Source organism: Rhineura floridana, chromosome 18 (assembly GCF_030035675.1).
Source record: "Rhineura floridana isolate rRhiFlo1 chromosome 18, rRhiFlo1.hap2, whole genome shotgun sequence".
NCBI classification, from domain to species: Eukaryota; Metazoa; Chordata; class Lepidosauria; order Squamata; family Rhineuridae; genus Rhineura; species Rhineura floridana.
The window spans coordinates 23156580-23181654 of record NC_084497.1 but is presented as its reverse complement, the minus strand read 5'-3'; the positions used below and the strand labels follow the sequence as shown (position 1 = coordinate 23181654).

The 25075-nt window shown below is 46.6% G+C and overlaps 1 protein-coding gene across 3 annotated transcripts in view; it reads right to left on the bottom strand.

Annotated features, from left to right (window-relative positions):
* The window catches only part of AGRN (agrin), a 263655-nt gene that overhangs the window by 39406 nt on the left and 199174 nt on the right, over window positions 1-25075 (bottom strand). For all 3 annotated transcript variants that reach the window (XM_061602122.1, XM_061602120.1, XM_061602121.1), the window contains 9 exons: window positions 24753-24898; window positions 24127-24232; window positions 20852-20956; window positions 15276-15440; window positions 6820-6963; window positions 5709-5833; window positions 4268-4373; window positions 1652-2032; window positions 322-456 (listed from right to left, as the gene is read on the bottom strand). In XM_061602122.1, coding sequence (XP_061458106.1) covers window positions 322-456; window positions 1652-2032; window positions 4268-4373; window positions 5709-5833; window positions 6820-6963; window positions 15276-15440; window positions 20852-20956; window positions 24127-24232; window positions 24753-24898 — 1413 coding nt within the window. The remainder of the gene's footprint in view (window positions 1-321; window positions 457-1651; window positions 2033-4267; window positions 4374-5708; window positions 5834-6819; window positions 6964-15275; window positions 15441-20851; window positions 20957-24126; window positions 24233-24752; window positions 24899-25075) is intronic.

Sequence of the window (25075 nt, the reverse complement as noted above, 5' to 3'; positions counted from 1 at the left end):
ATGGGAGTTGGGGACAGCAGCATCCCCAGGGCCAAAGGTTCCCTCGCAGCTAATCTAAGGGAATGTCTACACAGTGTGCATTTAAGCTAAGCTGAAAGGAATATTAATATCAGCAAATCGGAGAAAAGCGCTAATGGAAAAACCATCAGAAGAAGTCAGAACACTTCAAAAAAACCCCAAAGGGGAACACATTTCATGTAACCCTGGGCTTAGTATTCCTGAGATTTTAAACAAAGCTGGGATTTTATTCCTAAAGTGGGCTATGGACCAAAGAACATGTACATGAAAGACAGGCTAGAAAAGCAAGAAACTGTTATTTACCTGGGCAGTTGCTTCCCTCCGCATCGGCAGCAGCAGTCTTGCCATCGGAACAGCATCCTAAGGGGGTGTTGTAACACGTGGCTCTCTCTATAACTGGGGCGCCCGTGACCTTTGCTTCTTTCCTCTCCTCGTCCCCTGCACGACGACAGGAAGAAGAAGAAGGTTGCCAGGCTGCAAATCTTGCAGGGAAGGAAGGGGAACTCTGAAAAGTCTCAATCAAAAGAGGTTTCACGGCCACCCTGGCACTTTCCTGGATCAGATTCCTGCCTTTGCAAACGCATTTCTCAGAAGAGCCTTGCCAGATCAGGGCAAAGGCCCAACAGTCCAACCTCCTGTTCCCACAGGGGCAACCAGATGCCTCAACGGGAAGCCCGTAACAAGCAGGACCAGAGTGCAACAGCAACGCTCCTCACTTGTGATTCCCAGCAACTGGTCTTCCAAGGCACGCTGCTTCCAACAGTGGAGGGAGAACACAGCCTTAGTGGCTAGTAGCCATTGATAGCCTTCTCCTCCATTAATTTGTCTAACCCACATTTAAAGCCATCCAAGGAGAGTATGACGAATCTGCATCTGTATTGGAACTGCTTTTTAATATGTTTTTAAACCTTTTTTTAAAAAGATGTTTTGAAAGTTTTTTAAAACAATGTTTTTAAAGATGTTTTCTTTTAATGTATTTTAAAGTCTGTTTTTATGATGTTTTAAATTGTTTTTAGTGTTTTTGTTTGACACCCTGGGCTCCTGCTGGGAGGAAGGATGGGGTATAAATCAAATCAATCAATCAATCAATAATAAATGAATAACAACATAAGCAAAGCCCTGCTAGACCAGGTCGAAAGGCCTACCTAGTCCAGCATCCTGTTCTCAGAGTGGCCAATCAGATGTCCCGCTGGAAGACTGTAAGCAGGACCTGAGTGCAATAGCACTCTCCTCACTTGTGATTCCCAGCAGCTGGTATTCAGAAGCATACAACCTCCAACAGTGGAGGTAAAACATAGCTGTAGTGGCTAATAGCCATTGAGAGCTTTATCATGTGAAGCCACAAGGACAAGAAACTTGCTGTGCAGGTTTCCGGCAATGACAATTTTTAAAAATTTGGCTAGCAAAGCCAGGCAAACAACGTGATTCCTCCTTCCAGAGACATGGCCTTCTCTGTAGTGGCACCTAGATTTGCTCAGGCACATTCATCAGCTTCCTATACTAAATTCCTGTTTAAAGCAGGTGGGAGAATGTGTTCCCAAGCCAATGGGATTCCTTTGCATAGCAATCAGGCTCAGGAATAAGCAGCCCCTGCATGTGCGACAAAGAACCGGCACACGTGACCCCAGCTCACCAGCGGAACTTGCACCACTGCCTTCTTGGTCTCCGCTGACGCCCATCTCTGGGTCCCCACTGCCTTCCGCGCTGCCCGGTTCGACATAAGCTGGCTGGCTGGTGATTGGGACAACTGGGGCGATGGAGAGAGTCCGGATGGTCGTCTGGTGGACACCGTGCGTTGTCCAGGCGGTCGTGGCCAGGCGAGGGGGGGTGCTTATTCGTCTCGTGACCGGATGGCTCTGTGGGGAAGCTTTGACTTCAATGCGCTGGGAGCTGCCTGCCGTCTCAGCCTGCTCGGAAGCCTGTGGGGTAGCCTGAGGGGGCAGAGGGAGGAGGAGAGGGTCCAGGGGGGCCATGGTTGTAGGCGGTGTGACGGGGCTGGTGTGCGTGATGGATTCTGGAGGGAAAGCAGAGAGGTGGCAGTCAGCGGCAGGCTGGAACTGATCAGGCCTGCATGACATGTCATGCACCAAAGTCGACAGAGCCTGCAAGTCACGTATGGCGACACAGACGGGGTTCATTAACCTCTCGGCTGGAGGGTGTCAGAAGCAGATAGTGGGCTCTGATAGGAATATAGGAAGCTGCCTTATAACTTTGGGTCCCTCTGGCTCAGGGCAGGCTACACTGGCTGGCAGGGGCTCTCCGGGGCTCCAGACAAGGGTCGTCTCCCAGCCCTACCTTGAGATGCCATTGGGGACTGAACCGGAGCCTCCCGCACGCAAGGCAGATTCTCTGCCACTGAGCTACAGCCCTTCTCTTAGGACATCCGAAGCGGTGCTTAAGAAGCTGCCTTACACCAAATAAGGTCCATCTGGCTCCAAACGGCCGAAGGTTTCAGACGGGGGTGGCGGCGGTCTTAGCATCTTCTCCAGTCGCTGCCAACAAGTCTGGGCAGCTCAGTGGCAGAGCACCCGCTGTGCACACCGAAGGTCCCCGGTTCAATCCCTGGCATCTCGAGGGAGGGCTGAGAGAGGCTCCTGCCTGAAACCCTGCAGGCCACAGTGAAGCGGATGGACCCCTGGTCTGAGTGAGGATAAGGCAGTTTCCTTGGTTTTTCTTACGGGCAAGCAAGCGATTGGCAGCCAATTTAATCATATGACTTGTAGCGCTGCTCTTTTCTATGTTGAAACTGGGAGAAAATAGTTTTTCGAGTGGTGCTGTCTTCAGGTTTTGGGGGCAGACGTCCACTTGGCAGAATGCGCAGGAGGGGCCCTCAAACGCAGCTGGCCACCATGAGGAAGTAACTGAAATCATACACTTTATCATCTAAAGACACACACACACACACACACAAAATAACCACTGGGTCCAGAGTCTAAAATTATCTACCTTCACCGTTGATTGTGAGATAACAGATTTCCAAAGCACTTCAGGATTTGAGGCCTGCCCGCCCACCCACCCGAACTCTCTTCCCCCCACTAGTCTGTCTGCACCAGAAGTTAGTAGATCAGATTGGCTTGCATATCACACACCAAAATCAATAACTTCTCATCAGGCACCAAGGCTCAGAAGAGTGTGTGTTTGTTCTCTTTTGTTTCAGAGCAAATTTGAAATCTGGCTTTTGACAGTTGCAGGGTCAAAAGCTGAATGCTTGTCACCAAAATCTGAGCCCCGGTTTACATACACACGCAACATCGAAATGCTGAATACGTTCCTGGACCTTAACGCAGACCATGACCCTCAAAATAGCAGCTTTGAACATTGGGATTCCCCCCTCCCCCTTGTTGTTTTTTAAATTTTAGAAATTTTAGATTTGGATCTTCACACATGAGATTCTGAGGGAGAATTCCATAAAGGACTAGGCTAGTTAGGCTTCATAATGCTCATTTAGGCCTGTTAAGTGTGATTTTAATATTCTTTTGAAAGTCTTTCAGAACAGGGGTGGAGGGAAATCTGTGGCCTTTCTGATATTATACAATCACAAAATCATAGAATAGTAGAGTAGGAAGGGGCCTCTAAGGCCATCGAGTCCAACTCCCTGCTCAATGCAGGAATCCAACTTAAAGCATCCCCAACAGGTGGTTGTCCAGGTGCCACTTGAAGGCCTCCAGTGTCACAGAGTCCACCACCTCCCTAGGTAATTGGTTCCATTGTTGACACCAATCTATCAGCCTCAGGAGGGAGCCAGCATGGCCAATGGCAAGGGAGGATGAGAGCTGTAGCCCTACAACATCTGGAGGACCAGAGCTTCCCCATCCTTGAACTAGACCATCACTTGCCTTTACTGCCCCTTCCCCACTACCTCCATCACAACTCTGCCTTTTTAAATGTAGGAATAAGGAATCTGCAGCTCTCTGGATGTTGCTAGCTAGATTCCCACCTCTATCAGCCCCGGTGACCAGCATGGCCAATGGTCAGGGATGATGGGAACTGTAGTCCAGCAACATCTGGAGGACCAGAGCTTCCCCATCCCTGCTGTCAGGGGCCTGTAAGGCAGGGGATACAAATGTACAAATAGAAATCAATGGTCCTGTGTCGCATCTCAGCTGGCCCAAACCTGCTCCCTTGTTCTCCCCTTCCTCCTGGGGATGCCCATGGTCATCAGTCCTGCTTGTCAACAGCAAGCCCCCAAGTCCCTGCTTGGTTGTGCTGTTGCTGAAAAAGCTGGCCAGCACAGTACTGACATATTCACCTTGGCACTGGCCGAAGTGCTTCACCTCTATGACCTGCCCTTGCCGGCAAGCGATGGTCCTCAGCTGGCACTGGTCACCATAGGTCACTCCGTCTGACCCACAGACCTAGGAGATGTGTGTGTGAGAGAGAAAAACAGGGAGGGAGAGAGAGACAGACCAAGAAAGAGAGAATGGTGGTTAATCAGATGGAAAGGCAATTGGGTTGTTCCTTTGCTGACACAGCTGGGACAAAGAGCAAAGCTCAGTGGGATTTATTCTCATTTAACCCCCACAAAAACTCTGTGAAGTGAGGTTAGGCTGAGAGGCAGTGAGTGGACTAAGGTCAACCAGGGAGCTTCAGGGCTCAGTGGGGATTCGAGCCCTGGTTTCCCAGGTCCTACTCTGACACTCTGATTTATTCATTTATTTATTAAATTTATATCCTGCCCTTCCTCCCAGAAGGAGCCAAGGGTCCCATACAAATGACAAAACACTAAAATCATCTATAAAACGTATTAAAAACAAAACATCTTCCAAAAGATATTTCTTTTTTAAAGGGTCTTTTTTTAAAGATGTAGTGACCTGACTTTAACTGTAGATATGCATGGTAGTGTTGGCCAAAGCTGCTATCTCTCCAGCTCAGTTGTTCCCCCCATCTGTAAAATGGGAAATATGAAGTCTGGGAGTTGTATCTAACGTATCTAACGTCAGTCCTAGTCAGAGGAGAAGCTGTTGAAATGAATGGAAATGGTTCACTTAGGTCCATTTATTTCAGTGGGGTCTCCTCTGAGTAGGACTGACATTGGATACAACCCTAGGGACGCTATGAAGAACAAGAGAGAGGACTGATTATGCACATCGTCCATAGAAAATACAATACAAGCAATTGTTTTCAGTAAGGAAAACACACGCAACAGAATGAGAAACACTAACAAAATGCTACTTGTCCCCTCATGTTACAGATGTCACGACTGGCCTCAACCAGAAGTCAGGCATTTAATGCCGCCAGTCCCACGCTGTGGAGCACTCTTCTGGCAGAGATTTGGCAGGCACCCTCACTCTTGACTTTCAGGCATCTCTTGAAGACGCTTTTTTAATGCTCACAGGGATTTGCAGCTGTTTAATTTATATATTTCAGTAGCTGGTCACCTTGATTGTCTGTATGTTGAGGTTTTAAATGGTGTTTCATGTTTTAACACTGTAACATCACTTTGATTTTTTTAAAAAATGATACAGTGGCATAGAAATAATGTAGAAGTAAAAGAAGGTAAAAAAGAATGGAAGGCGGAAAAACCGGGCAAACTAATTACCCCCCTATGCATCATGCTTGCATTTCTACCTGCCAAGCTCCAGAAGATGTGCTGTTCCTGACGTAGCCACACTGGACTTTGCCCTGTGCACTTACATGCTGCTGAACCCTCATTTCCAAGCCCTTGGCCGTGGGGTTCCCTGCCTGCTCACCTTGGTCATGTTGGCCTCTGTGCAGAGTGCAGAAGGGCACTCACAGTGCGCAAAGCCGTGCACTTCCACGCAGGATGCCCCGAACTCACACACCATTTCTGTGCAGGACGAGGGCGCAGACGGATCTGAGAAGGATGGCATGAAATACAGCAAAAGCTTGGCATGAAAACTCAGATCTGGATTTAGCCAGCCATCCGTTGGTAGGTCCTTCCTTTTTGCCCGGTGGAGAGGCATGAAAGCCACAAACAGGCATTTTTATTTATTTACTTGTTTGTTTGTTTGCTTATCGCTGGTTACTCAAGAGTTTCCAAGTGATTCACAACACTGCTGAAAACCAAAATAAGTATACCATTTGGGATGGACTTCAATTTAGTTTGCATTTCAAAAGAATTTATCAAATTCTCACTTTCCAAATCAATATGGAAACAGAAACACAGCCATCCTTAGAAATTCACATGTATTAGAATTTTGTGACGCAGTTCGCCAACGAAACAGTATTTAGAAAAAAGCATATATTGGGGAAAATGTGCATAAAAATGAAGATATGAGTGAAAATAACATGCATAAATGATGAGAAAGGGCTTGCAAAAAATGTGTACCTTTGTCAAAACTGCCTACAAAAATATTTTTATTAGGAGGAATTCGCACTAAGATGCTGGAGAATTTTCATGAGGATTTTTTTTAAAAAAAAATGCAAATTGCTGCAGAAATGGGGAGAACTGAATTTAAAATTGGAAAAAGGAGAAACAAAGAGAACTGAAATTGACAGATCCTTCCATCCCTATGTACCATAAAAGAAAATAATAAAACAACCCCCCTCCATACAGCCATAGAAAGCTTTGTCAGCGCAGTAGTAACAGTAATAACAAAGCAACATTGTCTCAGTTTATCAGATGCCTGGAAAAAAAGAGAACGTCTTTACGTGGTGCCACAAAGATGTCAAGGAAGATGCCAGGCAGACCTTGCTGGGGAGCGCATCCCACAGATGGGCAGCTGCCACTGAAAAGGCACTCAGCAATCTTGGATTCTCCTAGCAATGATGGGAAGGAGGGGGTGGGGAAAACCCAGAAGCCATGAAGGAAGCATCCCCTCCCCTCCTCATTCCTCTCACCTTTCTTGCAGCCGGACATCCCCAGCTTGCTCCCGTTGGGGCACTGGTTGCATTTCATGCCGGTGATGCCCGTTTTACAGGAACACAGGCCAGTCATCTGGTCACAGTCATCGCGCACCGAACCCACAGGATCACAGTGACAAGCTTCACAGGGAGGAGACAGGATGGGAAGGAACAAAACATTGAAATACCCCCCTCTCTCTCTCTCCCTTTCATTATATACTTTTGCCCTTACAAGGATGTAGGGCAGAGCCTAAGACAGACTTCCCAAACCTGGTGCCTTCCAGACGTTTGTAGGACTGCAACTCCCATCGCCCAGGACCGTTGGCCATGTTGGATGGGGCTGATGGAGCTGGAGCATCTGTTGGGCGCTAGGTTGGGGAAGGCCTGGGAATCTGCCTTATGCCAGGCCAGAGTATGTGTCCCTGTGGTCCAGTTTCGTCTACTATGATTAACACTCCAGGATCTCTGTTAGCAATTTTCCAGAAGGGTAGCCATGTTGCAGCAAAAACAACAGGGAGTCTGGTGGCACCTTAAAGACCAACACATTGAGTACAGCATAAGCTTTTTCTGGATCAGACACATGAAATGCAATCCTCAGTTGCAGGTTCAAGGAAACAAACACATGTGTGTGTGTGTGTGTGTGTGTGTGTGTGTGTGTGTGTGTGTGTGTGTGTGTGTGTGTGTGTGTGTGTGTGTGTGTGTGTGTGTGTGCGTGAGAGAGAGAGAGAGAGAGAGAGAGAGAGATCTGTAAGCAGTAAGGTCAGGAGGAAATGAAATGAAAAAAGTACAGTGGCCATTCCATTAGAGCTAGGAAGTATGCAAAATAAGCACGGTGAGCATTTATAACAGTTGCAAACCAACCAACCAACCAATCATTTGTTATTATTATTATTATTATTATTAGTCGCTTGATACTCGAAGGTCCCCAAGCAACTTACACAATGTTAAAACAAAACAAATAAAAATCACTATAAAAACATAACAATAAACAACCACAAAACGATGGCAATACCACCCCCATGCAGCCACATGAAGATTTGGCAGCATATTAAAAACAAAACAAAACAAAACTGGATAATGCTGAGTTAAATAACATCCAGAAGTTGCTGAACTACAAATCCCATCATCCCTGGCCATTGGCCACGCTGGCTGATGCTGATACGAGTTGTCCTTCGCCAACATCTGGAGGGCCAAAGGTTCCCCACACTTGCCCTAGAGGCAACCCGGAGAATCATCTGGATGGGGAGCAAGAGGCACAAATCTCCAGAACCAGGGCCTGAGAGGGGCTGAGCGGGCAAGGACAGTCAGCAATGATGGTTGCCCAAGCAAAGCCTAACCCTAACCCAGAAGCTTTTAGAGGAGAATCCAGCTAACTTTACATGTATGTTGCCGAAGTTTGAACTCACAGAGAGGGAGCCGTGGAGAAGAGCTTGATGGAAATGTCAGCGGTGAAAAGGGTAAATTCCGTGCCAGTGCTTGTTAAGAAATGGATTGAGAAAAAAATGAGTATCGTAATGCCTTGATAGAAGTCTGCTGTGGAGCTTGGCTGGGTTTGGAAGGCAAAAAACATTTCTCTTCTCCCAGACATTTGGTTTTTAACTTTGGAAGGCTTTTGAAGGGCTTCTGCTGTGCAGCCTTCCTAAGTAGGGCTGCTCCGCTGCCTTACGTACTGGTTTTGTTTTTAACTTTTTAATATATGCTTAAATCTTTTACTTTATTTTTTATCATTTTAAATTTTTCATTTACTGTAAGTCACTTTGAGAGTGCACGTTTGTAGAAAAGCGACGAACAAATTCGATAGATAGATCGATAGATCGATCGATCTGTTCTGGTTTCAAAAAAAGGGTATTACAGAGCCGGAGCAGTGGGGTGAAAAACAGTGCAGGAAAGGGCAAACGAAATGGTCAGGGGGCTGGGACATCTTCATTTGGGAGTGTTTAGAAGAAAACAGGTAACAAATTGGGAGTACGATTTGGCAGGAAAGAAGGAAGTCCACTGCTTGTAAAACAAGTAAACAAAACAAAGGGTTTACTTCAAAGCTACAAGCAACAACTTCAGCATAAGGTACGCAATGACTGTGACTTAAGCATAACTCTTAAGGCCACACCGGTCCAGTCAGAGAGTGTCCAAGAGCCCATTCCCAGCTATCACTCCGTCCAGGATAGGTGTGGAGAATATTTGGCCCTCTGGATATTGATGGACTACAACTCCTATTAGAGCCAGCAAGCATAGCTCTGGAGAGTGTTTAAGAAGGCCGTGAAAGCAGAGTTATAAAACAAACCACTTGTGGTCTAAAAACTCTCAATGGAAAACAAAACTCTTTGGTTCATTTTACAGACAGCGGGTTCCTTTTGAAAAGGGACAGCTGGGTTTGAGATGGTGGAGAAATCCATCCGTCCCCTTCCAGTCATCAGTTCCAACGGTTAATGAGCAACGCCGTTCGAAGCAAGCATTCCGATTCCCAGCATGGTCTTCAGCATCCGGTTATGAGCTCCTAGTCTATCGAGAGCGTGGGCTTTTATAACTTTTAATGAGGGTAACTCTTGTTTCTCAGCACCCAGAGATGGAACCCCAGTGCCTCAACTCCCAATTCGGTGCTTAACTCGGAGGGAGGGATGCTTTGCTGTTGCTGGGTTTTATTCGTTTTAATAGTTGGGATAGATAAAACCATCCCTCCTTTGAGGAATGCCTGCTTCAGAACAATTTGGATCCATCACTCCAGAGAGACAGGAGGAGGGCAAGATATTTCTGTAACAATTTTTCTCTCTTATACACGCACACACAGAGAGAGACAGAGAGAGAGAGAGAGAGAGAGAGAGAGGAGAAAGAATTCATATTCTCTGTTGTTTCCTATTCTTTCCAAATAACTCTCCTTCCCTTGATAATTCCACCCTCTCCCATTTGCCACCTTATTGATTTCTCTGCTTTTGTCTCCAATGGAGCTTGAAATTAACATAGCCTTTCCCACCCCCTCCACTTCTCCCTCTTCTCCCCCCCCCCCACTGACCCAGTTGCAGTTCACTTCCTTATTTGCACAGGGAACGGTGTTGATACAGATCTGGAGGAACTGACAAAAGATCTGGCAGAGGTGTGCCTGCTGCTAAGCTAGAGCTTCCTTGGCCCCATATTTTTCCAGCAGAAATGTAAGAGGCCATCTGGAGCGTCCGGCAAAAGAGAGATGGGAAAATGGAAAACGCTGGGAGCGGCGGGGAGGGGGGAAACAGGGTACAGACAGCTGGAAGTGTGCAAGTAGTGGAGGGGAGAAGGAAAACTGTGCTACACCTGTACGGGAAAGGCCGTAGCTCAGTGGTAGAGCACCTGCCTTGCATGAAGAAGGTCCCAGGTTCAATCCCTGGTGTCCCCTGGTAGGGTGGAACAGGCTCCCTGCCTGAAACCCTAGAGAGCCACTGCCAGTCAGTGTAGACAGTATTGAGCTGAATGGACCAAGGGTCTGATTCAATATAAGGCTTCTTCCTACGTTCCTATGTCTACTGCCTAAATTAGTGGCCTGGAGACAGCCTTGTAAATTACCCCCCCCCGATTATTACTAACCTGCAGGTTTATTTTATTTTATCTGCCTGCTTTTTTACCCGTAAAAATGGACAGAGACTCCAGCAGACATCAGGCTGCAGGCTAAGGGCTTGTATCTAGCTATGTTTTACTCAGAGCAGACCCACGGAAATTAATGGAGCTAAGTTAGCTATGTCCATTAATTTCAATCGGTCTACTTGGAGTGAAACTAACATTGGATACAATCCTAAGAAGCCAGAGCAGGGTCCTGGCCCTGAGCCTGTTGATAAGGAGCACCCTTTGAACCTGATGCCACAGCACTAGGACCCGTAGAACTGGAGCTCTTTGGGTCTGAGGAGTGTCCAGCACTACCTCACCAGTCCAATGGCACAGGGAGCACACAAGGCAGGAGGTCAGTGGAGTGCAGAAGAAGTACCCATCTCTCAGGCCAGAGGGCTGGCCCTTTAAGAAGCACTCCTTCTCCAAAAAGGGGATGGAGGGCCGGAGGCAGAGGTTCAGAAAGCCTCACTTCCCTTCCAGCCCTTGGAGCAGCACAAGTTGTATTGCTCACTGGGAGCTCTCCTTGGTGCTGATGCAACAGACCTGCTTTCCTGCCTTGCAGTCTGGTCTCCTCCACAGGACAGAGCACAGGTTGCTACTCTGTATAGGGATGAAGCAACACGGTCCTGTTTCAGGTCAGGCCCCCTCTGGAGAGGATCCACAACAAGGCCTGCATGCAGTCCAGGGGCCAGGCAACAGGCAAGGTCAAAAGGAAGTCCACGTGCTAGTCACATGGAGGATGCAGATCAAGCAAAGCACAGGGCCAATGGAACGACATTGTTCCACCAGCCCTTTCAGCCTGGTACTGAAGCTTTTGAGCTGGACCTGCAGGAACAACAGCCAAGGTCCAGCTGAATTCTATTCGCTGGTATCAAAGAAAGGTCTCCTCACGAGGAGGACTTTACTTGTCAGGAGACCTTGACTCCCAAGGAGTCTTTCCCTGAAGTCTGGCACTTCTCCTTATGGGGTGGGTTTCCACTTGCCCTTTAAGGTGCTGTTGTTGCTTACGCAGGCTTGGGGCCCATTTAGCCTCAGCTCCTGAGGCTGAACTCTCCCTTTGCACAGATGCCCCTCCCCAGTCCAAGAGTCCCACCTCTTCCTTGTCCCCAGATCTAGCCAGGCCCTGGGCTTTGCTAAGTAGTGGTGTTCTCCAGGTCATCCTCTGATGAGGAAAACTCTGGCTGAGGCATGACAAAAATCACCATCCTCTACGTCTAGCACAGAAATGCAGAGGGCCACTAGAGGAGGGGACTGATGCTCTGTCGCTGTTCCGCACCCTGCTCACCAAGTCGCCTATAGTGACCAGACAAAGGTTCTGGCCTGAAGGACTGCACACACACGCGCACGCACGCACGCACGCACACACACACACACACACATTCTATCTATCTATCTATCTATCTATCTATCTATCTATCTATCTATCTATCTACCTATCTATCTACCTATCTATCTATCTATCTATCTATCTATCTATCTATCTATCTATCTATCTATCTCCTCCAGGCTACCCTTGAGGTTGGTCCAGAAGCTGAGCTGGTGCAAAATGCAGTGGTGCACCTGCTCACTGGGGCGGCGTATCTCCAACATGTTATCCCACTGCTAAAAGAATTGATCCACTATTCCAGCGCTAGGTTACACCAAAGCAAAAATGTGCATTGTCCAACAAATTCGGGATATTGAACTCCAAAATCACTTGAGTTTGGCAGCATCCCACCCTGCTTGTAGAGATAACATAGGGGAATTTGTACCCACTCATTATTTGGCTAATCTGACCATTCCTAAATTTAGCAAAGCATTCACACTAGTCAAGTTTAATGTCTTACGATCGGCACTTCTGGAAGGTAGATTCATATAAATCCCTTATAGTGAGCAAGTATGCCCGTGTGAGGAGGGGGAAGTAGAGACAGTGGGCCATGCTCTACTTTATTGTGTCTTTTATCATGATCTTCGATTCTCTCTCATTACCCCGATTTTACAAAAAATTCCTGGTAGAGATGATGCATTTTATCTGGAGTATCTTTTGCCTGACCGAAATCCTCAGGTCACAGTTAAAGTGGCCAGTTTTTGTGCAGCGGCCATTATATGCCGGAGAGCAATGATAAATCAACATCACACATAGGCTTTATAACTGGCTTTTTATTAGAATCTGAATAGTTTTGTGAATGTCTGAATTTTAATTATACCCTACTGTTTTAATGCTGTGTATTTATATGCTGGTCTTTGTCTGTAATAATTTATTATTATTATTATTATTATTAAAGTGCTGTAAATGTTTTTGTTTGTCGTCCTGGGCTCCTTCTGGGAGGAAGGGCGGGATAGAAATTTTATACATAAATAAATAACATCCCTGTGCACTGAGTGAAGAGGCCCTTATTCAGATGTTTTCTGAAGTCCGGCAAGTGGTGACCTTTTAAGCTGTGGCACCTGGTCATGTCTTCCCTAGAAGGCTCGCCAGGCACCTCCTTTTATGTCCACTTGCCAAAGACTTCTTAATTCCCCTTCTCCGTGGCTTTTTAAAGTCCTGTTTAACTTGGGTTTTACTATGCTGTTGTGCTTATACAGTGGTTAGAGCGTCAGACTGGGACTGGAAAGACCCAGCAGTTCAAATCTCTACTCACCTATGAAGCTCAGTGGGTGGCTTTGGGACATTAATCACATCTCTCCACCTAACCTACCTCACAGGGATGATGTTAGGGTAAAATGGATTCCCCCCCGGGGAGGGATTATACAGACCCCCTTGAGCTCCTTGGAGGAAAGGCAAAGGATATAAATGTAAGAAATACAATTAAACAAAGCATTGTTTTGTGTGTGTGTTCATCTGTTGTTTGTATTTAGGTATCACTGTTTTTAATTTTAGATCACTGCAGCTCGCCTTGGGAGTAAATACAATGACGGGTGGGGTGTGGATTATTTTACAGAAATAAGTAAATAAATTCCTGATGGACCCTGTCATGCCTGGATCTGTGATAGCCAGAGACACACTGCCCTCATGATTCAGAGCCTTCAGCCAACTGTAACCTCAATAGGTAAGGACTAGAAGCATATAAGAACAAAGGCTGAAATTCTGAGGAAAACCTAACCCTCTTCAACCTAGGAACGAAAGGTAGACTTGTTCCAGTTCACAGCCGGCTGCAAAATACTCATTTCTACAACTGGAGACAACAGGCAGGATTTAAATTTGGGGCTGCTGTTAACATCTGGAGGAAAGTAAGAACGCATTTCCCATGGGGGCTGCTACTAACATTTGGCTAAGTGCAGAGCAAAATCCGCAAACAGTTATGACTAACATCTGGAAAAGAGGACGCCGGGTTTCTCCCGTGGCTAACATCTGGAAGGCATCAGGACAAATTTCTTTAACATGTGAGAGGGAAGGAAGGGTACATTTTCACAGAGCCTTGTTATCAGAAAAGAGATTTAGGGAGGGGGCAAGCTTCCTCTTCAACATCTGGCGTTTTAAACTCCTGTGAACTAACATGACGGAACCGGGAGGATCAGCCTCCTCTGTGCACAACGCCAACCTGTTGACAGGGCTTTGCAATCTCCCTTGCCGCAGGGCCTGTTTCACATTTTACAAGCTCAGGCTCATCTGCTTTGAATTAAGGCTTAAGTGGAACCCCGAGGCAGACTTTTCTTGTAAATCTGGCTACTTTCAAAAACGACTCGGTGCCGCATACAGTGGATGTGACCTGACCCCCTCACCCGGACACTGTCATCATCCCCAGATTTGGTCTTCGTGGGGGGGGTAGTCTGTAAGCTCCCAAGGAGGTTTGCTCTATGCCTGATTGCCAAGGCAGCCTGAACATGAGTAGAGCTCAGACAGAGAGGGAGGGAGTCTGTTATAGTTTTTGGTTCCAGAGTGGAAGATTTAATAGGGGGAGTCACCCTGCTGAGGCTTTAGCTGCGTACACACCGTATCTTAAAAGCCCATTTCCTCTCCCCTCAAAGAATCCTGGAAACTACAGTTTGCTACGGGTCCTGTGAATTGTAGCTCTGTGAGGGGTAACCTCCATTTCCCTGGATTCTTTGCGGGAAGTCACATGCTTTAAATATAGAGCTTGCATGGAGGCTGTCATACTCAGAGCAGACGCATTAAATCAGTAGATTTAAGTTAGTTATGGCTGGCTTTTAAGTCTACTGATTTCAACAGGTCCACTTTGAGTATGGTGAAGGTTGTGTACACACATACATTTAAAGCATATCTTCCCCTCCCCCCTGCAAGAATCGTGGGAAGTGTAGTTTCTTAAGGGTGCTGGGAATTATAGCTCTGTGAATAGTGTAACACAGTTCCCAGGATTCCTGGGGGTGGGAGATATACTTTAAATGTATGATGTATAGACGGCCTGTAAATGATGGGCATAAGAAACTTTGGGCTACGTTACAACACTTCACTCACTTGATAAAAAGGACTCTAGTCCACGAAAGCTTATGCCATAATAAATTTGTTAAGTCTTTCAAATGTCACAAGACTTCTTTGGTGTTTCTGTACTACATAAGCCACTTTCAGAGAGAGAGAGAACGAGAGAGAAACTGGTTGAAAAGCAGTAGATTCACATTAAACACTGGATAGGAACGCCTTGGGTTGAATCTGACGCTAGTCCTACTCAGAGTAGGCCCACTGAAGTTAATGGGCATGTCTAACTTAGGTCCATTCATTTCAGTGGATCTACTCTGAGAAAAACTTAGTTGGATACTACCCCTTGGGATTGAAAAAAACAAGAGTAGCAAGAGCACTTGGAACATCCCTATCTATAAAACAACCCCTGGCATTTTATGCCCCCTCTCCCAACATTCTGTCACACTCTGGTGTGACCAAGAAGTAGAACCCTAGGGAATGGGTTCTGGCTCCATGTCCCCTGCTTGGTTGCAGCCCCAATACTCACGGGTGCAGCCGCTCTTGCTGTCAGTGACGATGCCGCGGAAGTTCCAGAAGCCCGGCTCGCAGCGGTCACATTTCAGCCCCCTGACACCAGGTTTGCAGGAGCATTGCCCCGTGGCAGGATCACAAGCACCTCCGTAGGAGCCGTAGGGATTGCAGTGGCAGGTACCTACAAAAAAGACAGATTGGAGGGAACAGTCACAATCACATTTATTTCATTTATTGTATTTATACCCTGCCTTGTCTCCAAGGAGCTCAAGGTGGTGTACATGTTTCTATTATACGTTATATTATATTTATAGTGTGGTATTAATTCTTGTATTGTTATAATATTTGCTATTTGTTATTTTTTATTATGGTTGTATTATTTTGTTTGAAATTGTTTTGCAATTGTTTGCTCTTGTTATAAGTTATTTCAATTATTGTGTTTTCGCTTTCTTGTTGTAAGTTGCTTTGAGTTCTACTGTTGAAAAAAAGTGACTAACAAATGCCAGTAATAAATAAATAGATAAATAAATGTTTCCTCTTCTCCATTCTCTCAGGTTAGGCTGAGAGGCACTGACTGGCCCAAGGTCCCTTACTGAGCTTTTTATGGTATTTAGGACATCTAGTTCAGCATTCTGCTTCCCACAGTGGCCAATCCAGGAAATCCACAGGCAGGGCGTGAACAGCCCTCCCTCATTGTTACTTATAAGAACCTAAGAGGAGCCTGGCTGCTGGACCAGGCCAGTGGCCCATCTAGTCCAGCTTCCTGTTCTCACAGTGGCCAGCCAGATGGCACAATAGGAAGCCCACAAGCAGGACCTGAGCCCAGCCGCACTCTGTGTTTCCCAATAATTGGCATTTGGAGGCATGCTGGCTCCAATACTAGAGGTAGAACACAGCCACCTATTGGCCAGTGGCAATTGCCCAGGCCCTCTTGGAAGCAAAACACTTAAGCAGCACACACATCGTGCCCCCCTCCCATGCACACATTCTGCACACGCTGAAGAGAAGATCCGAAACAGTGGAACTTTCTCAAAACACTTGGAAGAGACCTCTTAATTCCTTTGCTTTCTCCTGGAGCAAGTGACAGAAGACTTTGCCTCCCTCTTGAGTCCTTTAGAAGAATTCAGGTTTCGAAGAATCTTAGGGTGGTCTCCTGTGCTAGTCCTTCTCAGAGTAGACCCACTGAAGTTAATAGACATGACTAACTTAGGTCCATCTAGCTCAGTAACGTCTATGTGAACTGGCAGAAGCTCTACACAGTTTCAGACAGAGGGTCTTTCTCAGCCCTATCTAAAAATGCCAGGGATTGGACCTGGGACTTTCTCCATGGAAAGGAGATGCTCTGCCATTGAGCTGAGCCCCCTCCCTTCTGCGATTTCAGGAGGTATTGCCTCCCACACACTTCTTTTGCAGCTTTTAGGACTGAACAGTTGCGATTTGAAAAAGAAAAGAAAGCTGGGATTCTCAGAAAGCTAGATCCTAGCTTCAATGCCATGTCAGGCGTTTCTCCTGTGGAATTGTTGCTTGAGAAACACTAGCAATTGTTCTGACACAAAACACGATGTGGTTTCCAGGGAACTCTACACATTTTCAAGTGAAGCCATCTAAAACTGTTTTGAGAGGCTTTTATCCGCTCATACTTGTTTACACTCTGTCCCGCTACGCGGAGCTGGTCTCTCGCACAGTGTCAAAAAGATATCCTTCACGGCTTTTATCATTTGCATGATCGGCATGCAAAGCTTCCCAGTGAGGTCCAGCTGCTCCCTGCTGTCTGCATGCAAATCCCCAAATTTGGGACTCAAAGGCGATCACACCAACGGGTCCAACCCTCTGTCTATTCCTCCACGGGAGCAGATACAAGGACACTGGGTTAGTGGACAGGTATGGGCAGATAAACCATCTTTGAGAGCCGCTTTCAGAAAGACATAGACAAGCCAAAGTGACTGAGGTGACTCTCAATGTTTTCCTTTCCTTACAAGAAAACAGTAAAGGGGCGGGGGATTATTGCAGAAGCAGTTCGCAGGGAATAAATCCAAGGCCTGCCACACACAGAACAGTTTTCAGGCTGTGATTGCATCTTGATTTATACCCCCCCCCGCTGTGGACGCAAGGGCATGAGCGAGACACGAGTTAAAGAGAGGTCTGATTCAAAACAGAGCCAATAAAACTTTAGGAAAGGGATGCTGGCCTGACAAATGGGGCAGTAATGCCAATGCCACGAGCAGCAGGTATGCGTAACTGGGGGAAACTGGGCTGCCCCAACCCTGATCATTGCTTATTCCTCTCATTCCTTCTCTGGATTCTGAGATCTCACTAAGCAATGCCTGGATGTTTTAAGGCAGGTGGGGGAGGGAACCTTTGGCCTTCCAGATGTCGCTGAACTACAACTCCCATCGTCCCTGGCCACGCTGGCTGAGGCTGATGGGAGTTGCAGTTCAGCAACGTCTGGAGGGCTGCAATAGCTCCCCAGCCCTGTTTTAAAGCTCACCTTATTTTTTTCATTTATTTATTACATTTCTCTCCCATCCTCTCTCCTAAAGGAGACCAGGGTTAAAACTGAAATAAAATACAATAAAAAATAAAAACATACTTAAATCATTTTTTAAAAAAAACCCTAAAAGCATCTAAAAACACTAAAACATCTCAAACAAACGTAAGAATAGATGTAACCAAACCAAGTGTCTGGACAGGCTTGTCGAAACAGAAACGTTTTCAGCAGGCATCTAAAAGAGTATACAGTGATGGTGTCTGCCTCATGTCTAAAGCAGAGCTTGGAAAAGTTACTTTTTTAAACTACAACTCCCATCAGCCCCAGCCAGCATGGCCACTGGATTGGGCTGGTGGGAGTTGTAGTTCAAAAAAGTAACTTTTCCAAGCTCTGGTCTAAAGGCAGGGAGTTCCAAAGGACAGGCACTGCCTTATAAAAGTGGAACGGACATTGCATGGCTTTAGCAGGAATGAAAGTTCCGCAGATCGAAGTGATTGAATCAACACATATGGGGCAAGGTAATCCCTTAAGAAAACTGGTTGCAAGCTGTAAACTGGTACCATAAGCTGTTAGAGTTACAAGCCTAGAGGACTGTCATCACCACCACCACCCCAACTCTGTCCTCACAGTGGCCAGCCAGATGCCGATGGGAAGCTCGCAAGCAGGACTTGAGTGCAAGAGCACTCTCCCTTCCTGTGGTTTCCAGCAACTGGTATTCAGAAGCATATTGTCTCTTGACAGCAGAGGGAAAACATAGCCATCGTGGCTAGTAGCCATTGATAGCCTTATCCTCCATGTAGTTGTTTACTCCTCTTTTAAAGCCGTTCAAGTTGGTGGCCATCACTGCCTCTTGTGGGAGCAAATTCCATCGTTTAACTATGTGCTGCGTTAAGAAGTCCTTTCTTGCTTGTCCTGAATCTTCCAACATTCAGCTTCACTGGATGTCCCCGAACTCAAGTGTTATGAGAGAGGGAAACTGTTCTCTACCCACTTTCTCCATGCTATGAATAATTTCATACATTTCCATCATGTCACATCTTACTTGCCTCTAAACCAAGCCCTTTTCCCCCATGGACCACTCAAAAACTGCCAAGGGTCTTGGCAGACCACTCAATGATTTTTCTGCCTGTTGTAGCAATTGTAATGCCCTGTGTTAGATGATAATATGATTTTTAATTGTATTTATACAGACATGCCGCAGACCACCTGGGTGAAGCTGGTGGACCATTGGTGGTCTATGGACCACAATTTGGGAACCCCTACCCTAATCTTAAAAAAGGCCCAAATGCTCCAACATTTCCTTATAAGGGAGTTATTTCACCTGCTTGAGCAGTTTGTCAGCCTTTTTCTGAATCTTTTCCAACGCTACAATGCCCTTTTTGGAAGTGAGGCGACCACGCACAGCAGAGGCGAGATCTGAATCGCAGCTCAGTCTCTTAGCTGCAACAATACATCAGCGATCAGAGTGACACCAAGAGAGAAGCCAACCGTCCCCTCCTTCTGCACCCAATGGTGACCTCGGCGCCTCCACAGCCCCGGAGCTCCCAAACAATTGAAGCCCCTTTCAGAACGCCTCTTCTTATTAAATTATATGGCGCATGAAATGATCCTACATCTCCCATCAAGGCTGCCTCTTCTAGGCATGCTCTCAGAGGCGATGGGCACAGACCGCATTGCCCTAACGGATGCCCGCGAACCAGCTGGCTGTCGGCCTCAGCTGTTAAAAAATGCTGCTAATGGTTTCCCATCTCGTTAGGTTAAAGAGCCATCTCTGGCTAATTATATTATAAAATATTAATAAAGCCTTGGCTGATGTGGCTGGATGCGGTGAAGAGGGAGAGGCCCTTGCAATCGAGATGTGCTCAGATTAAAACGTCAGATACATTTGGGGGGGGGGGCACAATACACTGAACACACACATCGGTCCCTCTAATAGCAAACTCAGACAGTGAGTGCCGATAGGATTCTAAGCAGACTGGGACTACAAAATCAGGGCTTCTGTTATATTCTTCGGTGCACACTTAGGCCTTGGACCCATCTTCAACCACCAAAGGCAAACAGGTTATGTTCAACATCAGTCCCTGGGATTGGCAGGCAGCACGAAGCCTCTAGATTGGCCAGTCTTGATATAAATAACAGGGCCTGTTCTCCTGCTTTTGCCTGTTCCGCTGAGCGAGATCTTCTGCCTCTTGCAATCAGCTGATTGTAGGGTCTCTCTGTTGGAGAACTCCTCCTCCAGAACTGGCTCCGGGTATGGCCACTTGTGATCACAACCTGTGTTGTGACCCCTGAATCTAGGAGACATCCAGACACGGAGTTGGAGGCTGGAGGGGCACCAGATGGAGAGCCGGATCAGGTTCAGGATTCAGAACTTTCGGCTGAAGATAGGCAGACCATTACGCTTGAGGCTGATGGACAGGAGCCCACAGAGGAACCCCCAGGCCACCAGGACTTGTAGGGCCAGAGCCTGGACCATCATGGGTGCCTAACCCTGAAGAATCAGATGCCTCCCACTGCACTTCACCGGTCTGGCAGCACAGGGAGCGCGCCAGGAGGGAGGCCATGAAAAAGAGGAGGAGTGCCTGTCTTCAGGCCAGAGAATTGGCCCTTTAAAGCTCTGAGGTTCTATGCAAGCGGGTAGAGCCTGGAGGAGTTAGTCTGGAGACGGCTCCACACCATACATTGAAAGCACATCTAACGCGCATTTAAAGCACATGATTTCCCCAAAGACACATGGGAAATATAGTTTGTTAAAGGTGCTGGGAATTTGTGGCTTTGTTGAGGGGAAAACCACTGTTCCTAGGATTCTTTAGGAGGAAGTCATGTTCTTTGAAAGTGCATTGGACGTGCTATAAATGCATGTTGTGGATTTGCCCTAAAGAGGCCTCTGGTTCAGCCTTTTTTAGAGCAAGTGGCTGGCTCAGAGCTATCCGTAGTCCTGCAACCTCTGACTAGCCTCGCCGCTTTTTTTGTGGGATCCAGCATAGGGCCAGAATACAATGCCCTGACCATAGCAGCTATTTCCTTGACTCACTGTGTCAAAGTTTGAGAACCCCTCCCAAAAAAATTATGAGACAAAACAAGAAGCACAGATATTAACTCACTAGGGCAACCAGCAGAGCCGACTCCGAGAGCCAAGGTCACATTGTCTGGGCAGCATCCATAAACGGTCTGGCTACAATGGAGGAGCGGAGGAGGGTTTGTGACACCTATGGGAAAAATGAAAAAGACAAAGGCAGGTGCCACGGCTATGTTTTAACTGGAAGGTAGAATGCAAAAGGAAGAAGCAGTTACCAAAATGAAGTTAACATCTAGCTATGAAACTGCACTCCAAGAGCGAAAACTGCGTGGGTTTTTCCCCCTCACAGCTCATTTATTTAACAGGATTAATATGCTGCTTGATTGTCACAGAACCTGTAAGCGGTTTACAAAAAAAATCTAAAAACATTAAAATCATCAATAAAAGCCGGTATTTCAAGACATTCAAAAGCTAATTACAATCGACAGGCAGCTATAGAGAGGTGAAAACACGCATCAGCTTCTGCCTGCCTGGTAGGTTTGGTCTACGTTTTTTCTACTGCACAACAAGCCAGCACACTGCCAGCCCTCAAATTTGTCAAGTGGTTAGTCCCATAATATACTATTAGCAGGGTTTTTAAACATTATTATTTACTACATGTATATCCTGCCCTTCTTCCCAGTAGGGAGGACCAACATGTCTCTTGTGGCTGCCCATGGCAGCCATTGTGTGCTGGCACCCACAGCACTTTGATCAAGATATGAGTATTGGCACCTCGTTTTCATTTTTTTACCAAAAAAGCACTGACTATTAGTATAAGGCTACGAAGATTTGAAAGGCACCAGTGTTTATCTTCATTTTCTGTTTCTTTTCATCTTTTCTCATCTATCTCTTTTTTAGAAACTACCTAGCTCTTTATTAAATCCCACGTGGTCAACTGCACAAAAACCTATGTCACACTGCACAATTCTTTTTTGACACTGCACAGAAATCTGTCGAGCTGCACATTGGCAGAAACCCTGATGCCTGGATAGGCTTGCCTAAACAAAAATGTTTCAAGCAGGCGCCCACAAGAGTTGCAGCGAAGGCCCCTGCCTGATGACAATAGGCAGGAATTGCCAAAGTGTAGCTGCTGCCATGCTACAAGAAAGACTCCTTACAAGGGTGGAATGAGTATTATGTGGCACCTGTAACGGAGCCAGTCCTGCAGTTTGAAGCAGTATGGGTAAGACAGGGTAATTGTGTCATTATATGGTTGAGTTACTAGGTGGTGCTGGACCTAATTGTATCTGGAGGAAGTTTCCCGTGTCTGCCTGTTTTTAGAAGGAACAATAAAGTTCTTGCTTAGCTTCCTGACTGGTGTGTCCTCTAAGCCATCCATGACAACAGTCTCACTGCATAAAGCACAAGAACTTGGATCAGGCACAAGAAACTCACAATGTTTTTTTTTCTAAATCATGTTTCTAGACCTTATGACTCTCAAAGCGGGCTTGAACATGCGTGGGGGTGACTTGGTTAAATGTTAGAAGGCAGAAGAGATTCTTGAGCAGGATTGCTAGAAGTCAACTGGGTGGGGCTTTACCATCCTGAATTATTTTTTTTTATTGACAGTATTATATCACCCTCCCCCCAAAAAACACAGTTCTTTGGGCAGCTTACAATAACTCTGTTCTTCCCCCTGCCCCCAAGACCAGCTGAGCTAAGACTCATTTATGCAAAACCAGCAAATATTTACAACATCTATGCAGGTCGTAGAATCCAGCCAGAGATGGGAAATCTGCATCTCTTTAGATGTTGCAGGACTCCGTCAGCTCCATCCAGCATGGCCAATGGTTCAGGGATGATGGGAGTTTGTTTATTTATTATTTTATTTATATCCTGCCCTTGCTCTCAGAAGGAGCAGCAAACAAAATTGCTAAAAGCACTCTGAAATATCTTAAAAACAAAAGACTTTAAAACATATTGAAACAAAACATCTTTAAAAACATCTTTTTTAAAAAAGACAGCTTTAAAAACATATTTAAAAGCAATTCCAACACAGGATAAAGTCTCTTCTTAAAAGGCTTGTTGAAAGAGGAAGGTCTTCAGCAGGTGCCAAAAAGGCAACAGAGATTGTGTCTGTCTAATATTTAAAGGGAAGGAATTCCAAAGTGTCTGCCACAATACTAAAGGCCTGATTCTTATGTTGTATGGAATGGACCTCCTGATAAGATGGTATCTGCAGGACGCCCTCACCTGCAGAGTGCAGCGATCAACTGGGAATATACGGAGTAAGACAATTTTCAGGTATCCTGGTCCTAAGCCACATAGGGCTTTGTACACCAAAACCAGAACCATGAACTTGGCCTGGTAGCTAATGGGCAGAAAGTGCCATTTTTTCAGCAGGGGGTAACATGTTGGTAGCACCCTGCTCCACTGAGCAGCTGCACCGCTGCATTTTGCACCAGCTGCAGCTTCCAGACCAAGCTCAAGGGCAGCCCCACATAGAGCACATTACAGGAATCCAGACTAGAAGTTACCAATGCGTGGACAACAGCAGTCAGGCTATCACAGTCCAGAAATAGCCACAGCTGTTTTACCAGCCAAAGCTGGTAAAAGGCACTCCTATCCACTGAGGTCACCTGGGCCTCTAGTGACAAAGATGGATCCAGGAGCACCCCCAGACTATGAAAGTGCTCTTTCAGAGGGAGTACAACCCCATCCAAAGCAGGCAATTGACCACTTATCTGATCTTGGGAACCACCAACCCACAGCGCCTCCATCTTGCTAGGATTCAGACTCAGTTTACTGGACCTCATCTTACTGGCCCTCATCCAGCCCACCACCGAGTCCAGGCACTGGTCCAGGCCCTGGTCCAGGCCTTGCATGGCCTCTCAGATGTTACACAGAAAAAGAGCTGGGTGTCATCAGCATACTGCTGACACCTTGCCCCAAATCTCCTGATGACCACTCCCAAGAGCTTCATGAAGATGTTAAACAGCATTGGGGACAAGACGGTACCCTGCGGCACCCCACAGTACAACTGCCAGGGGGCAGAAAGACAATCACCCAATGCTATTCTCTGGAAACGACCCTGGAGGTAGGATCAGAACCACTCTAAAACAGCGCCTTCGATACCCATCTCACCAAGTCGCCCCAGAAGGATATCATGGTCAATGGTATCAAAGCTGCCGAGAGGTCAAGTAAAAATAAAAGGGTCGCACTCCCGCGTCCTTCAACCGTATTGTCGGACTTCACCTCCCATCAGCTCCAGTGTTCTTCTCAATCTAGGCAATCATAATCAACAGGATGGGATGCCGCAGTAGGATGAAGGGATCTGGATACGCTGAAGGCCTTGCCGGCCCTGCATGGGAGGCTTACCTCGGCAGGCTCCTTGACCCATCACATAGATATCCTGGCGTTTCTCACAGCGTGTCTTTTTGAGTTCGCACTCATTAGCATAGGTCATGCCATCAGAGCCACAGACCTGCATGGAAGAGAAAAGGTGAGGAAGTTGGTCATTTCTGGCTTGCAATCAAGACAGACCTAGACAGTTTACAAGGGGGGGGTGGATCTTGGAAGGAAGCAGCACCCTAGGTATGCTTTGGCTGCATCCACATCTGCTACTTTTCAACACAGGAACATTTGGTGCAGCCTGCACCTCCCTTTAAGAACCATTCCTGACATTAGGGCTCCACTCACTGGTTTTGCTGCAGGAGGGTCGATAGTCACTAGGGGCTGCTGGTTGGTGTTGACCCGTCACAGGGCCTTTTCTGCCTTTCTGTCTATCACCCCCCCAACACACACACACACAGAAGTTCAGGACCATTTGAATGGTGCTCATGGACCACTGGTGGCCCATAAACCACAGTTTGTTAACTCCTGGCCTAGAGGCTATTTTTCCATAGGTGACTAATAAATCAAATAAATAATTCCCGAGCTGTTTCCAAAACCGTGTCATTTGTGCTTAGCTGGGCTTAAGGATGGCATGGGAACTTGGCACCTACCGGGTTCCTTGGCACAGACCCACAGGTATAGTCACACACACAGCGGTCGTCTTCCACATCCTCATCCCAGGAGCCGCCGTATAGCCGGCAGCTATCCCGGTCACACTCGTTCACGTCCCCGGAGCCGGATCCTCCCGATCCACATTCTGTCCAAGAAAAGGAGGATGGAGTAAAAAAGATAGTTCCCTAGGACTGTGTAGTTCTCATTTCAGGGATCACACCATATGTGTTTGATTTTTGGCACTCAATTCCTAGCATCTCCAGTCCCAGGCTATGGTCTGAAGGCACATGTTAAAAAAAAGAAGAAAATACTGAGCTTGATA